General features: G+C 28.1%; 3 protein-coding genes across 3 annotated transcripts; 2 read left to right on the top strand and 1 right to left on the bottom strand.

Moving 5' to 3' along the window:
• The first annotated feature begins 1,848 nt into the window (after positions 1-1,848).
• LOC148303932 (uncharacterized) lies at positions 1,849-7,705 on the top strand. Its single transcript, XM_088269120.1, has 6 exons — positions 1,849-2,130; positions 3,209-3,397; positions 4,279-4,442; positions 5,072-5,219; positions 6,809-6,938; positions 7,596-7,705. Exons 1-6 carry the CDS (start codon positions 1,882-1,884, stop codon positions 7,679-7,681), a joined length of 966 nt encoding a protein of 321 aa, XP_088125246.1. The 5' UTR covers positions 1,849-1,881; the 3' UTR covers positions 7,682-7,705.
• A 2,062-nt stretch (positions 7,706-9,767) lies between these two features.
• Positions 9,768-12,066, bottom strand: LOC148303933 (ras-related protein Rab-8A-like). Its single transcript, XM_088269124.1, has 5 exons — positions 11,873-12,066; positions 11,559-11,758; positions 11,099-11,191; positions 10,757-10,870; positions 9,768-10,147 (listed from the first exon to the last, which is right to left on the bottom strand). The coding sequence occupies exons 1-5, from the start codon at positions 11,994-11,996 to the stop codon at positions 10,043-10,045; spliced, it is 636 nt and encodes a 211-aa protein (XP_088125250.1). The 5' UTR covers positions 11,997-12,066; the 3' UTR covers positions 9,768-10,042.
• A 2,794-nt stretch (positions 12,067-14,860) lies between these two features.
• On the top strand, positions 14,861-16,499 carry LOC148303934 (complex III assembly factor LYRM7). Its single transcript, XM_088269129.1, has 4 exons — positions 14,861-15,073; positions 15,159-15,302; positions 15,472-15,553; positions 16,264-16,499. The coding sequence occupies exons 1-4, from the start codon at positions 15,050-15,052 to the stop codon at positions 16,359-16,361; spliced, it is 348 nt and encodes a 115-aa protein (XP_088125255.1). The 5' UTR covers positions 14,861-15,049; the 3' UTR covers positions 16,362-16,499.
• The last annotated feature ends 220 nt before the right edge of the window (positions 16,500-16,719 follow it).

Raw genomic sequence — 16,719 nt, forward strand, 5'->3', positions numbered from 1 at the left:
AACTAGCTCTGAAAATCGAGTGGGTCGCATCTGCCCTAATCTGGGAGCATAATGTAATAAATTAGAAGCAATTTCACGTCTGATCACATTCAGGCGGCTGGTTTAAAGGAGACAAGGGGTGATGATTCCAGTGAACAGAAGTTTATGCGTTGCTACCGCCAAAAGCTATCAATTTAAAACAAAATATCATTATACGGTTCAATTTTTTTAAAGTATGTTAAATTCAAAAAATGTCTCCTTGGGATTATTTACATTTTAATCAATTGCTTTGTTTACTAAATTTAATAAAATTGACTAATAGGAAAAAATAATTTGAGATGATTAATTTTTACGAAATTTTAAATAATATTTTAGACTGTCGCTTTTTATTGCAAATGATAAATATGAGAAACACGAGAAACCGTCATATATTTTATTGTCATAACAGCCGGACAGTGTCTGGATTCAATACTCCTATACACCTCGGCAATGATTTCGCGCACCATATTAATATCTGTAATGTACTTTACAGATATCAATATCACCTAATTAAAAAGCAATAATAATTAAAAAATTTCAGGCTAATACATAATTCCCTCTTTTTATATGTTCATCCTTGTTTAGATAAGTACTTTTCGAACCTATAATATACTTAAAAAGAGAAAACATATCATTTTAGCATAAAGTATACATGTAATATATTATGTACAAATTGTCTGAGAATTTTTTTTTTAAATTGTGTTGAACGAAAGATTGTTTTACAAAAAAATGTTTTTGATGTATACTGTACTTTTAAGTTCATCATTTTAATAAAAAATAACAATTCTCAATAAGTTTATGACACATAGAAAGCTCGAAGTAACATAAGAAAACTGATTTCTAATCAAATGATTTAAATATTTTTATTTTGTACTTTAGTAGCAACAAGGGAAAACTTAGGCGTTAAGCATTCATCTATTGTTTAAATTTTACTTTGAGATCTAATTAAAATTCTAAGTTTACTGGCCTCAGTTTATTGTTAAATTGAAATATTTTATTCATATTGAATTTGAATATTAAAATATTTTCTAATAATTTTCAACGTATTGTGTTGAGAAATTCATAATACTAAGGATCTTAAATCTGAAATTCACAAGAGTGCTATTTGGCCACAAAACAACTTAAAAATATGTAATGTGAATATAAAACACTTGAATAAAACCACTTTTTGAGTTTATCAATGTAAACACGACTAGTTTCGAGAACTACAGGTGTCCTCATCGACAGGTAAAAATACAAACATATATTTAAAATAAAAACATGTGATTTCACCTGTTGATGAGAACATCTGTATTTCTAGAAACTTGTCGCTTTTACATTCAAAAACTCAAAAAGTCGTTTTAAAGAAGTGTTTGCTTTTATATTGAAATTATTATGTTATTCCACAAAGTTGATGCAAAATATTTTTTTAAAGGATTAACCCATCAAGCCTCTATTAGAGGCTTGTCTGCAAGTAGGATAGTAAGGATAGGCAAGGTAAATGTGAAAAATACATCACGAAACACCCAGACCAATTGAAAATAAATCTTTCTTGAATTTATTTTGCACTTGGCGGGAATCGAACCCGCGACGCTAGTTTTGCGGTCGAGCGTCTACTCAATTACGCGCTTAATAAGGCGTTTGTTAATATATGCGTTAACAAATGAAAAATACGTGTAAGAGTATGAAAAATATATAAAAAATCGGCGCACTATTCTTTTATTTATTTTATGTGCGAGGGTGTTAGTAGGAGGTTATAAAATGTTGTTTATTGGTAGGTATATCAACCCTCCCTCTTTCGATACTACACGCCTCAATTCTCCTCACAGACTCTCGAGTTGTCGCAAAGTTAACATCTATTCGGTGATCAAGGCTTCCGTCGACATGTCTTCCGTGGAATCCACGAAAAATGGACTTAAAACACGCCAAGAAGCTGAAAGGAGAGTGAAAAGCATTTTATCTAAATGCAAGAAAATGGGGTTGAAAAATAAAGAGATATCCGAGCTTTATGCAACCACCTGTTGTCCGATTAAAACCAAGTTTTCTCTAAAGCTTACGGTTTCTGTGATTTTGGCAATTCTTTTTCTGATTATTGGCGTTTATTTTTACTACGACTTCAGGGATGATGATGAGGTAAAAATACTATTGTACCATATAATACTACCACGTATGTATAAATTAAGTACCAAATATTTTTCAAAAGCATTATTTTATATTGTAGTTTTAAAATATTAAATAACTTTTTAATAACAATTTTTTGTATTTAATAAATTTAAAATAGTATTTTAAATTCATTCTGATAATATTCTAGGGTATAAAAAAATCTTTCAATTTTTTATTTGACCTTATCCCAGTAATGCAGCACTGCATAAAACCAACAGTGTTAACTAAATCTTTAAAACATCATAAGAAGGTGATCAGTAAAGAATTTCTCAATTTATTGAATCTGTGAAAGGCGAAAAAAAACATAACTTAGTTTATTATATTGTAACAAAATAATTTTAAAAATATATTAATACATATTTAAAATCAAATGTCTGCATTAAGGTTGCTCCATTTTTATTATTTATTAATAATTCATATTTTGTAAAAATAAATAAAGACACATTTTAACTAGGTTAAACGATGTATTTACAATCTGTGTATATTTACATTAAATAAATATAAATATTACCAAAACGTTATATCTGAGTTACAAGTTAATTAATTAGTTAGTCCTCCACATAATTACTTTTTTAATGAAAATAATATTCAAAATTCTTAAAATTAACATTTCATAGTATGTAATGTAGTAATGTTATACGTAATATTTTTTAATAGTAGTAAGATATTGGATGTAGTAAGATATTGATGTAAAGAGTGAGTTTTTTTACGATTTTTTTTATTATTTTAAAACTATATTTTATGTTAAATATCTACATTGTTTAATATATGCGATGCACATAATGAATACATGTAAATATTATCAATTTAAAATAATCACTACACCTCAAACGTGGAGTCACACGCTATCTGATCTGGTATTTTATGGTCCCACGGTTAGGGCGGAGAGGTTAATACATTGAAAAAAATAAACATACGGACGGACATATTTAATGAGGCATTCATTAAATAATTCAGTAAATTAAAACTAACTTAATGAGGCATTCATCAAATAATTCAGTGAAATTATAATGTTTGTATTTTTGTTACGTATTTTATTATATTGCAGTGCTGGATAAACATGCCTCAGATGATAAGCAAAGCTACCAGACCCCCGGAGTCGTGTACCATGTGCAGCGAGGTGCACTCTGTAAAGCGTATTGCCAATCTCACTCCTGAAGAGTTTGAGACGAGATTTGCTTACAATGCCGTACCTATCATTGTGACAGACGCTACCACGACGTGGACAGCATTGGAGGTATTTTGTTTACAGCATGGGTGGCCAACATTTTTAGCAGTCGGGCCAGATTATAGAAATCAGATTTCTTTAAATTTCTTTTATTATTCAAAGCCAACATGAAAAATATAGTTTTTTTCAAAGAAGATATGGCAAAAATGTGAATCAAACATATTAATAAGATAAGAATTAGGCAATACAAAAAATAATATATATATATATATATATATATATATATATATATATATATATATATATATATATATATATATATATATATATATATATATATATATATATATATATATATATATATATATATATATATATATATATATATATATATATATATATATATATATATATATATATATATATATATATATATATATATATATATATATATATATATATATATATATATATATATATATATATATATATATATATATATATATATATATATATATATATATATATATATATATATATATATATATATATATATATATATATATATATATATATATATATATATATATATATATATATATATATATATATATATATATATATATATATATATATATATAAACTGCATCATATACACGTAGTGTTATCTTGATCGTTAACACATGAAGGAAAGGTGATCAGCAGTCCGCTTCAGGTACCAGTCCAAGGTAATAGCGAATAAATATAAGAGTGAAAAAATCACTTTTTTAATATATTTGATCCCCCCCCTGTGAATCGAACTTGGGACCTCCAGTACGGTAGCCGAGCGTGCTGACCATTACACAACGAAGGCGGATACGCTACTTTTTTACGTAGTTGTAAAAAAAGGCGGACAAAATAATAATACTCGTACAATTTAAAGGACTAACAGATTGATCAACATTTTGTAGGTATTCGATTTTTGGTTCTTCAAAAAGGTTTACACTGAATCTGACTTGGGTAGAACTGCTCGAGATTGCCAATTCTTCCCATATAAAACTGAGTTCGAGAATCTACATGATGCTCTCCAAATGGACGAAGCCAGAGCGAACTTAACCGAAGGGACCAAGACATGGTAATTTTTTGTTGCACAATTATTTGTTATACTGTATATTGGTAACTAGCATACTCGTCTATCCATTTGATTTGATATTTTATTATTTTTGAAATATATATATATACGGTACTATTATACCGTTTACATAAATATGTATAAAAAACTCATAAATTTAACAAGTTGTTAAAAACTACATACATACAAAAATGTTATAAGAATGTTATATAAAAAATCAAAAATAGTAAAAATGTTATGTGAAAACCACTTGCAATAAACATTTTGGTTTTTCAAATCCTATAAAAATGTAAAACATTAAACATATTGAAAATAAACAATAACATAAAGAAACATAATATCTTTTCATCCAAAACGTGACATTCTATGGGCTAGGAGTAGATTTGTTTTTACCAATTTACATTGTTGAAGCGATATATTATAGAAATCTATATTGGTGACATATTCGTTACTAGTATTTTGGATTCTAAATATGGGAGTATTAAAATGAGCTACCGTCCGCGCATTTGGACAATAAAATAAGAGTAGATGTTCTACTATATTCTAATTTTGTTTGTTACACAATTATTTGTTATATTTTATATTGGTAACGAGCATACTCGTATAACAAATTGATTTGGTATTTTGTTTAGGTATATTGGTTGGAGCAACTGCCACGATAATGTGGCAAAATTATTACGTCAACATTACAGCCGGCCCTATTTTCTACCCGAATCAGCTGAAAATAACGCAGTAGACTGGATATTTATGGGAGGACCTGGAGATGGTGCCCAGATGCATGTGAGTACCTGTTTACAAGTCAGTTTATTTAAACAAACGCACCAAAAAAAATATCATGACGTTCATTTTGCACTATAAAATTTACTTTCAATTTCAGAATGTGGACGACCACGCAAGAGGTCAATTGTGCCTTCGCCCTTGATTAAATAAAAAAATAATTTTACAATTATATGTATATATATATATATATATATATATATATTATATATATATATATATATATATATATATATATATATATATATATATATATATATATATATATACATATATATATATATATCGTAGTCGTACAGGAGAAAGTGACCAACTACCAAAACGTAAAATGTTCAGGAGGGCCATTTAAGTCACTTTTGCTTGGCAAGAATATAAACATCAATGCAGTTAGTCGTTTTAAACTAGTCAATATATCTCACAAGTTTAAAATCCTTTGGATTTTTTTCAGGGCAATATTAAGCTAGTAAGATATTAAATATTCAATGATCACGTTTTTGTAAAAAATGCACTTGATCACTTTCTCCTGTATGACCACGATATATTTTTTTAGAATTTGACTTTTTTATAAAATATAAATAAAAAGTATGTATATATATATTATATATATATAATATATATATTATATATTATATATATATATATATATATATATATATATATATATATATATATATAATATATTATATAATATATATATATATATATATATATATATATATATATATATATATATATATAATATATATATATATATATATATATATATATATATATATATATTTATATTTATATATATAATATTTATATTATATATATATATATATATAATATATATATTATATATTATATATATATATATATATATATTATATATATATATATATATATATATATATATATTATATATATATATATACATTATATATATATATATATATATATATATATATATATATATATATATATATATATATATATATATATATAATATATCTGAAAATTCATTGAAAGAAACAATGGCCAATTCGCATTACGAATTTACGTTAATAAGTATTCATATTTATAATTTTTCAATGCCTTTGAAGGTTGTCATCGGAACAATGATTAGTTTTTGGTTAAATTATATAGAAAAAACATATCCTCGGTTTTAATAATCTCTTTAAACCTGACTGTACTTATTGGTTCTTTTATGTTAATTCTATGTTGAACATACATACTTTGAAAATAACAATAATTATAAACCTAGCCTCCTTCCGCATACGTTCTTGGTAGGGAGTATGTAAGTCTGGGTATTTACAGGGCTTACGATTTGTCATATGCTGGTTCAAGCGATCACTTTCACCATTCTACCCATGATTAAATAACCACACTACTCGAATTTCAGTACTATATATATATATATATATATATATATATATATATATATATATATATATATATATATATATATATATATATATATATATATATATATATATATATATATATATATATTAAACTCCTTATTTCAATATCTCTTTCTTTTCAAAACCATATATTTATTTTGAAGAAAAGCCAATTTTTATTAAGGTATCTTTTTTCACATTCAAAAGGTCGACAACGTGGTTCATCCCTCATGGCAGGCGCAGTTGAAGGGACGCAAGCGATGGCACCTCGCGCCACCCCCAGAATGCTTCTTTTCCTGTCGAAGTCTCCAGGCCATAGTGAATCCCGGAGAGATCAGTAAGATTATTTACAACTTTAAAGATTTAACTGAAGTATATGCGTTTGAGTTGAACGGAGTTTGATCATGAAAATATCGATTCCGTATTAAGTGTCGTGGACTGTAAATCAGAAGCGTGAACGTTCGGCCAAATATTATATATGACACCCTTCGAATTTTCAAATTATTTTGAATAAGTTATAATATTTATCTATGATATTGTTAATTGATTTCATCACTCAAAACTTTATGAAATCATTTTTTTATTTAAGTTTTACTTTATCAAATCATTAACAACAGCCGAGAAACTTCGTAAATATGAAACAATATTAATATACAAGAATACACATGAAATAATTTTCGTTATAAATGTATAGAATATATTTTACAGATAAAGAATATATGTATTTTACATTTAAGAAGATATTTTACGTATCATTATTAAATTAATTTAATCATCACATTTAAAATGGAAAAAATCTCTATATTATTAAAATTTCGTTAGCCAACTGTTTTAAAAATTAAACCATTTTACCAAGTTTCGAAGGAAATTTTTAAATTAAAGTTTTGAAATATCGAATTTCATTAATCTTGAAACCAATGTTTGATCCTCTCGTTATTATAATCATTTACTGTTATTTTACATATTTTAAAAGTAATTTTTACATTTTTTTCAGTAATTCTCGACACTAACCGTTGGTATCACAAGACGGAAATTTTGCCTGGAGAAATAAGTATCACAATTGGAGCAGAATACGATTAAAAGTAATAAAATGTAACAGTTGAAAAAAAAGTTGAATTCTGAATCATAATAATTTAGAAAATGTATTTAATTAAAGTGTTGTAATATTATTCTGTAAAATACTATATTTTTCATTTATATCCTTATTTTTACTTGAAAATTAATTTGACTTTAAAATAAATTCTTAAAATTACTATTTTTCGTTATTAGGTCAGTTATTGATTATTAATTATTTATTTTACTTATTTATATATTTTTCATGATTCACGAAGTTAAGTTTTATATTTAATTTATACGCACGTAGTTTTTTTATTGTATTTGGATATAAGGTCAAATTTAAGAGTTATTACTAAGCTGTTTTAATTGTTATTTTATTATAATATTAAATTCATTCCAAGTTTTTTCAATGTAATACAAACAAAATATTGTTAACAAATAAAAAAAAACAAATAGTTGATGCAGATCAAGGTTTGTACCATATTTAATACAGCTGTTTAAGATATAGTACTTGTACGTAAGTGAAAATAAAAATAATATTGAGTTAAAGTATGAATGATACAATAATGACAAAAAAGGTTATTTAAATTAATTACCTACCTTGTTTATCACGTGATTATTATAATCCGTTGCTTTTCAACTATAATAAATTTAAATTCCAAATCAATATTAAGTATTCATCCAAGTTTTACACGTTCATCCTGCAAGTATCACTAATATCATGCGACTGAAGGGATTTATGATGTGCATGCCTTACCTATATTAATGTGTTACAAGGTTTTCGTTCGTTACTGAAACCTACTAACTAGATCTCAACAATAAAAAAGTTAGTTAAAATAAAAATCGTTTTTGTTTGTTTCACTTCTTTCAAGCATATTGCTATTTTTTCTTTTTTTCCTGAAAGTGTATTTCTGAAATTTTGGGCTTCGAGAATTGCCTATAAGTAGGAGTATTCAGCTTTGTATTGCGTACTTGCGTTACTTTTTTTATTAAAAACATTGATTGTTTTTTTATGACTGTTATTTATGACGGTCAATTATACATATTTTTTATTCGATAAACATATTTAAATCTAAAATCTACGTATAATATCAATAAACCCGACGAAAACAAAAATATGTCCAAAAATACGTTTATTTTCATCAGACTAACTGATGAAAATATTATTTTTCCGAAAACACAAGCGAAAACAAATATTTTTCAACTTAAATAAGAGAGTACGAGGACGGGTATGCAACCCGAAGTGCCATAATTATTACAACCATTCTGCTTGCCCACTTCTTTCTTATTTTCCGATTCCGTTTCCTTCTTTTGCGTCGACTTTATTCCATAAGATGTGTTGCACTCCAAAAATGTAGAGCGCAGGACTTGCAGGCGTCATATATTAAATTATCTAATTCGCGTCGTTTCGATGTGATGCCTTACGCATCACCTATGTGCTGATAAGGATTGAAGAAAAAAATAATTGCATCTTTATAATTTAAAAGAGTTACTATGATTTTCGTGGAAATTTCTGTTTTCATTTTGTTTCCATAGTTACAAACCATACAGGTTGTATGTTAAAAATGTGACACGCAATTGTATTTATCATAGCAATAATTATTATTATTCTTGAAATATTAATATTGTGTAGCAAATAAAATAAGTGGTATTTCACATACATAAATAAATTTTGTAAAATTGGTAATTGTTTCATATTATCTTGATTTATTGTATACATATATAAATATATCTATATATATATATATATATATATATATATATATATATATATATATATATATATATATATATATATATATATATATATATATATATATACATATATCCACACGCTAGTACTTTGTATACTTAAATTCTAAGAAGACACTTTAACATATATTTTTTAAACCTCTACTTATTCCGATATAGGTGACTAAAAAATTCAAAATTGTAGCCTATTGTTAAGTTTTTTAAATGAAAAACACTATGGTATTTGTGTTATATAGGTATACATATTATATGTAGTTTTTGATCATAATTCAATTTTATTTTCCTCTTGTTGATCGATTGATAGGTGAAAAATACTAAATAATAAACACAAATAAAACCAAAAGGACGTACACATAAATCATTTTCGTAATAAAAAACTATATTTATTCCATAGAAATTATGTAATTGATACAAGAAGCGTTGATAGCGAAATGCAATGAATGTATGTTACATATTTTAAGTCGACAATAAAATTTTCAACAGCGTTACACACTTTAAAATCCTTAAATACTAGGAGGATAGCAGCATTAAAATATCACATTTCTTTTGTAAATCATCCTTGTAAATACTTCCGTCCGATATAAAAGCGGTAAAAAACGTATTGTGAAGCCAAAGTGATCAGGAGACAAGAAGCTAACAGGAGCATCTAGACGCCCAAATGGAATCCGAATGAGGATCTATCTTTAGGTTTATATCAATGGTCAACCCCTCGCGCTCAGAAGCCTCAAATGCGTCCGCCTGCAAAAATTGTAAATTATTTTTATTTATTCATCTATCTATTTATTAAACATTTTATGCATAATTAATACACGAGTACATTATTGGCTTTTTGATATGAAGCACTATCTTACAACCAACCAAAACCGGAATAGTGATATTGATCTTACAGCTGTGAGCAATGCAATACATCATTTAATAGTTTAGGTTGAAAGTGATTTTTAAGTTTGTGTAGATGCTTTCAGCGATCGATAGTTCAATATAGGCATCAAAATTGCAAACATTAGAAAAAGATATGGAAGATAGAATGACAAATTGAAACATACTTATTTTGAATGGTCGGATTTTGAATGGTCGGATTTTGAATGGTCACTCTACCACAATTTGATGCCTATTTCTAATAATGAGCTGCTTTAGCTCACAGAAATAGTATTAAATTTAAGTATTTTTTTAATAATAAAAACGCTAGTAATTCTCTTTTCTATTAAAAAATCATTCCTATTTAATAACAATTTTAGCTAAAATTTTTTGGCATTTCCTTTTGTACTGTTAAATTGTTTTTATTTATATGAATCCATATATTTACTTATAGGAGTGATTTTTAAGAATCATAAACAAATACATAATTACCCTATTTTCCCGTTGTTCCCTGATTTTCCTAGCTAAAGTTAAAAAACATTCTTCAATTTGGACATTTTCCTTACAAGACACTTCGAAAAATGGCATGTCGAAATCAGCTGCAATCTAAAACAAAGCAATATTTTACATGTTTACATTTCAAAACTTAAAATTCATGAATTAAAAACGTATGCATTTAAATATAAATGTAGATTTTTAAGAGCTTCTGTTATATAAAGGAAACATTATTTTAGGTTGATTTTACAATAATGTAACTGTAATGGTTGCCAAAACGTTGAAAGGAAACTAAAGCCTAAGTGTAATTAATTATTTGGTATTTTTGAGTGAGCAAACCTTATTTCCTCGCTCTTTGTCAACTCCTCTTTGGGTTCCAGTTACTTCGCATTTATTTCCTGCTAGAACTTTTACCACATCTGGAGATGCATTCTGAAAATTTGCAATCATATAATTATGTTTAATTTTAAAATATCTACAATAAAAGAAAAATCTTTATTCAATATGGAGCTCGTTAATTGTCCAGAAAAGTTCAAAAAAATATTGAAATTTGTTAGCATGATATTTAGATGGAAAAAGACTCGTCCATCTTCACATTTTCCAGCTTCTAATATTCTCCTGTGCTCCTCCGTAAATTCGTAATTATATTTGGTTTTTATTTTATAATTATGTTACATATCTGATTCCGGACTGTCGTTATATTTATATAAAATATATCTCTGTCCGATCTAGTATTCGCCAGTCTCACAGTAGGGAATTAATGACGAATATAAATCTACTGACGATACTTAGTGCCCACCTCTTGTATGTTTCGAAGCCAGTAGGACAAGTGATTGAAGGACTCCAGACTCGTGACGTCATACATGACGAGGATACCCATTGCTCCTCTATAATAAGCGGTAGTTAAAGTCCGAAATCTCTCCTGCCCCGCCGTATCCCATATTTGCAATTTTATTGGCACTCCATCCAGATTAATTATCTTCTGTTTAAAATCAATACCTAAACAACAATAAAAATATTACTAAATTTTACAGTCTTCAAAACGCAGTATTGTAAATGTTTTTTCATTAGTTTTTCATTTTCATTCATTCGAGTCAAATAAAATATTCATACCTATTGTTGAAATATATGTATCGTAATAGCGCTCGTCGCAATACCTGTGAACAATGCACGTTTTCCCTACATTTGAATCGCCTAAAACTAATATTTTATACGTTGCAGCGAAATCTACTGCCATTTTCACTTTACACCCGATGTTATTCCTTTATATAAATATATCAATTTTCTTGTCCAACTGATATCCTGTTAGTGTTGCCATGTATTAGGAAAAATCATTACAATTTTCAGATGTTGTCGAAGAACAAAAAAAATGGCCTGCCTAGAAAATATATTTCTTGTTCTTTTTACTCCTGTCCAAACCTAAGTGGTCCATAGGCCACCGAATAGGATCGACACGATCGTGATTGTATTATTGGTCCTGCACTCCAAATTCATGGATTTAGGGGTGGAATATGTTTAATGGAATACAGAGTCGTAAATGAAGGAGCTAACGGTGAAGGAGATTACTGTTATATGGGAAAAAGGAGGAGGAAATAATGTACTTTTCAAAAATAAGATGAGAATAGTGACAATGGTTAGAACACTCTGGGTTGCTCCCCGTACTACTAGCTTGTATAAATTATACATTACTAATTTGTATAGTTTAACATTTCCGTTTCTGATGATTTTTTTAAATCCCTAATATTGGTTGTAAATTACGTCAAAGTGATAAGTGTTAGACTTCAAGCGGTATTAGGTTAAAATATAAAATTATTAAAGTAACAATATACTTTCTCCTCAGGGAATCGAACGTCTTCACAGTAGCTATCACAAGCTTGTACGAGTACCCTCGTCATTGCTTCTATTTTCCTTTTCCTACATTTTATTCACCCTTAATTTTCTTGCCTGTATAGCGGTTATTTCCCTCCCTCTAAGCTTCTTTATCTTTATTCGATTAATTTTATTCTACTCCAAGATCCGAAAAATTGGAGCGCAGGTTAGATCACCTTGTATCGATGCGGTGCCCTATGATTATATATTAAACAGACATTTTATCATCGTATCACTACCTTACTCGAACTTAGTACTTACTATAACAAGGGTTATTATTAATGTTTAATTGTTATTTCCATACAATATTACAATATTGTACATCCCTAATGTCATTTAAAAAAAGGTATTTCTCCCCATATAAACTATTAAAAAACTATTCTTCTCTTCTTTTGACCCTTATCTTTACCCGATGGTGCATAGGGCACTTAATCAAATCAAAACAATGAAGATTATTAGTTAACGTAAAAATAATTCAGATAACATTTTTAATATCAATGTTAATATTTTATACGATCTGACAACGAAAATTTCACACATTCAATATTTTTTTAAATAAAGCATAACACAAATATGTTTTTACGCGTGCCAACACAGAGCTTCCAAAATCAATCGTCGCGACGCCGACACCGGCGCATGCGCGATAAGTTTTATCTACAATAGTAGCAGGTATGCTTTTCATGGATTATTTCCCATGAATCATACCGTAGTATTAGTATCTAGGAGGAACGTGGTAATAAAGATGAACTTCCAAAATAGAATACATTGTTTTATTTTTATAAAATGTCACATATCGAAAACATATAGCAGACATGTCCATTTTAAAGTAATTTTAGATGTAAAGTGCATTATCACTCTCTTTTTACGTCAGAATCAATCAAAACAGACAGAATCGTTTTGATTATCTTGGATATTTCGCGTTGACGTTGGAAAGAAAAATGCGTATGATGTCACTATGATGAATATAGTGATGCTTGTAGCAAACCAACACCTATCTTGTATTTGCTCACGTGAGATGCCCACGCGGATAAATATATACACTGACAATTTGCACATAATACAAGAAACGCACATATTAAAAAATATCTGCACAAATAAATCAGAGCACATTCAAAGTTCTCATCAAACTTCGCTGGGATTTAATATTAAAACGTCATATAAAACATGATAAATAAGTAAAAATCTGTTTTATGTATATTATTTATTTATTAAATACTACAAATACTACTCGTATTACACGTAGGTTATTACAAACCCTTGAGCGATTCAAGGTAATTTGACGTGAATCCAACACGTCTATATAAGATAACTTTATTGAAAAACTACGCTTGTTTGGAGGCTACATTTATTTATCTTAAATATATACGGCCAGTGAACTTTAACCTTAGAAAATAGGCAGTATAAGAAAATATTAATATATAATACAATAACATGTAATAACCTAACTAACTTGCTCTTAACAAGCTTTAAAAGAGAATAAAAAATAAATAAAAAAACACCTTTGGTAAAGTAAATAGTAAATACGAGTAGTATTCTTCCTATTGGATATCTAAATGGAAATACGTTTCCAGTACAAATTAAGATGGACCAGTATTAAAAAAATAAAATACAGTGGAACCTTTCATAATGAGCATAATTCGTTCCAGAATCTTACTCATTAAAGGAAACATTATTTGTTTTGACTAGCACGGAAGTCCCGACTCACAAGTGAATGCCGTGAAAAGGGACTTGCAATTTCTCGTTATGCGAAATGTCGAACTTTTAACCTGTCTGGGTGTGAGTTTCTCCGGACAAAACTGTATCTGAGGAGTGAATTTGTTTTTGTTTTTTTTTTTTTACTTTTAAATTTTTATATTATAGTCGATGCTATAAGCAACATGTTTTCTTGAATAAACAAAGATATTTACCCCAGTAAACATGATTTATATCAAAATTATAGAAATATCGATAAATCATGTTTTTAACATGTTTTGACATAAATCGTGTCATAAATCATATTTTGTATCGGCCGTACATGTACGTCCAAACTCCTTTGAGAAAAGTTTGGTATGGCCGTACATGTACGGCCATACTCCCGGACAGGTTAAGGAAGGAACTTTTTCACTTTTTTTGGTCGTTATGCGAATTACTCGTTCATAACGAGGTTCCCCTGTAACATAAAAATAGGTAGGTACCTGCGGGGATCTGAAAGTACTCTATCTTTGAAACACCATTACATAATAATACTTAAGTATCTATCCGATTCTATGAAATATTTTGAAAACTGACGTCTGACAGCCACTTCTAAATTTTAGCTTATTCGATTACCTTGAATGATAATAATATTCCCTAAATAGTACACAAATCTGAAATAAGTATGCAATGATATTATAACAAATTTATTAATCCCGTCTTATAAAATATTATATACCGTAACTTACAATGATGGGATCTCTGAGAATTGAGGTTATTGTATATATTTTCGCTTTTTGTGTTAACAAGTAATGTTATTTATAAATTGTACTAATATTACAATGATTAAAAACTATAGGTTTTGAAGTGCTTCAAGAAATTACACAAAACTAGTCACTCTATTTTTAATGGCGACGAAGCTGCATTGAATGCTGCAAGACTACATATAAATACCGAGTTTAAAAAGAACAAAGATATTTCCGATGAAAATAAAATTGGAGAGGTAAATATTACGCACATAATTTAATCCTTACATTTTTGTAAATGAATGAAAAATCTTAAATTATTAATTCTCAATCGTAAAAGGTCATAGAATATCTTTGCAAATATAGCATTCGCATTCTAAAATTACGAAATTTCCTTTGATTATTTACCTGACTTACTATTTTCAGTTAATAAAATTTGGACATGATGTAGAACATGAATTAAGAACAACTGTTATTCAAGCCGTGGAAAAAGAACCTGGTGTTTACGGTATGAGATTATCTTTTAAGTTAATCATTTTAAGTTCTTTAAGGTGGTTTTGGACATGTGGAGCGAATGGATAACAAGAGAACGACTAAGAAAGCATATGTGGAGAATGTGAGCTGGAGAACGAATGAGGACGGTCAAAAAAGACTTGGCACAATAAGATGAATCAGAACCTAAAATCTGATGGTGTCAAAAGTCTGCATAATCGGAGGGCATGTATGGCTAGACGTACGGATGTGAAGGAAGCGAGGATTGTATGTCAGGACAGAAGAGTGTGGTGTTTCCCCATCCTCTCTGCTTACCCCTGCGGGAAACAGCGTGATGGTAGTAGTAGTAGTTTTAGAAAACTGACCACTAAGCTTAATTTATTTTGTATGTATCACTCTTCTCACACCCCTTCTAAATAAATTGTTCTAATTTAATTCAAATACCAGATAAATAAAGCATGTTATGACCAACTTCATAAAGTAATTATAAAAGAAATTCTCCTTTTTTCCCTCTCCGCCCAGTAAGTCCGCAATATCAAGATTTTACTGTAAAAAAAAAATTCAAATCATTTAGCCATTTGAAGATTATTATGAATAAAGAATTAAGTAATATGCTAGCGGCTTCTACAGTCAGATGGGGGCGACTAGCGACCAAAGGAAATGTTAAAAAAAGAAAATGTATGTAACACATGTACATAAAGGAATTTTTATTTATTTATTTTTCAGAAGCAAGAATAACACCGGACACTCTCAAATTGGATAACATACCATTCAATGACCAAGCAGTATTAGATTGTGGTAGCCCTAGAAAATGTAGAAAGTAGTGATATGCTGTATGTACATAGTACCTTTGTTATTCACACTTACCTCCGAATTTACAGAATGCTTTAGGCTGTTTATTCATAATTATATTTATTCAGTTATCATGTTGAAACTCATCAAATAAACTTGGTTGAGAAATATTTTTAGTATTTTGTTATTAAACAACCAGGTGGTTGGTTACTTTCAATAATACTTGCATACTGCAAAGCTGAATAATATGTAAAGTTGTCAATTAAAAATTGATGGAATTCCTTTTGAATGTATTTCAAATTAGCAAATTCACTCATTCCATATGTGCAGCGATCTTTTGAAAGTAATTTTTATTTTTTATTGACAAAAATGACTTGTATATTTCCGATT

Source organism: Brachycentrus maculatus, unplaced genomic scaffold (genome assembly GCF_059751285.1).
Source record: "Brachycentrus maculatus isolate JH-2025_06_01 unplaced genomic scaffold, ASM5975128v1 h1tg000339l, whole genome shotgun sequence".
NCBI classification, from domain to species: domain Eukaryota; kingdom Metazoa; phylum Arthropoda; class Insecta; order Trichoptera; family Brachycentridae; genus Brachycentrus; species Brachycentrus maculatus.

Bases quoted from the DNA above. Each gene is read 5' to 3' on its own strand.
- LOC148303932 (XM_088269120.1), top strand. From the start codon at position 1,882: ATGTCTTCCGTGGAATCCACGAAAAATGGACTTAAAACACGCCAAGAA. The intron at 2,131-3,208 runs GTAAAAATACTA...ATTATATTGCAG, and splicing joins ACTTCAGGGATGATGATGAG to TGCTGGATAAACATGCCTCA. The intron at 4,443-5,071 runs GTAATTTTTTGT...TATTTTGTTTAG, and splicing joins ACCGAAGGGACCAAGACATG to GTATATTGGTTGGAGCAACT.
- LOC148303933 (XM_088269124.1), bottom strand. From the start codon at position 11,996: ATGGCAGTAGATTTCGCTGCAACGTATAAAATATTAGTTTTAGGCGAT. The intron at 11,192-11,558 runs GTGGGCACTAAG...GCAAATTTTCAG, and splicing joins GGCTTCGAAACATACAAGAG to AATGCATCTCCAGATGTGGT. The intron at 10,871-11,098 runs GTTTGCTCACTC...GCTTTGTTTTAG, and splicing joins ACAAAGAGCGAGGAAATAAG to ATTGCAGCTGATTTCGACAT.
- LOC148303934 (XM_088269129.1), top strand. From the start codon at position 15,050: ATGATGGGATCTCTGAGAATTGAG. The intron at 15,074-15,158 runs GTTATTGTATAT...TAAAAACTATAG, and splicing joins TGGGATCTCTGAGAATTGAG to GTTTTGAAGTGCTTCAAGAA. The intron at 15,554-16,263 runs GTATGAGATTAT...TTTATTTTTCAG, and splicing joins AAAAGAACCTGGTGTTTACG to AAGCAAGAATAACACCGGAC.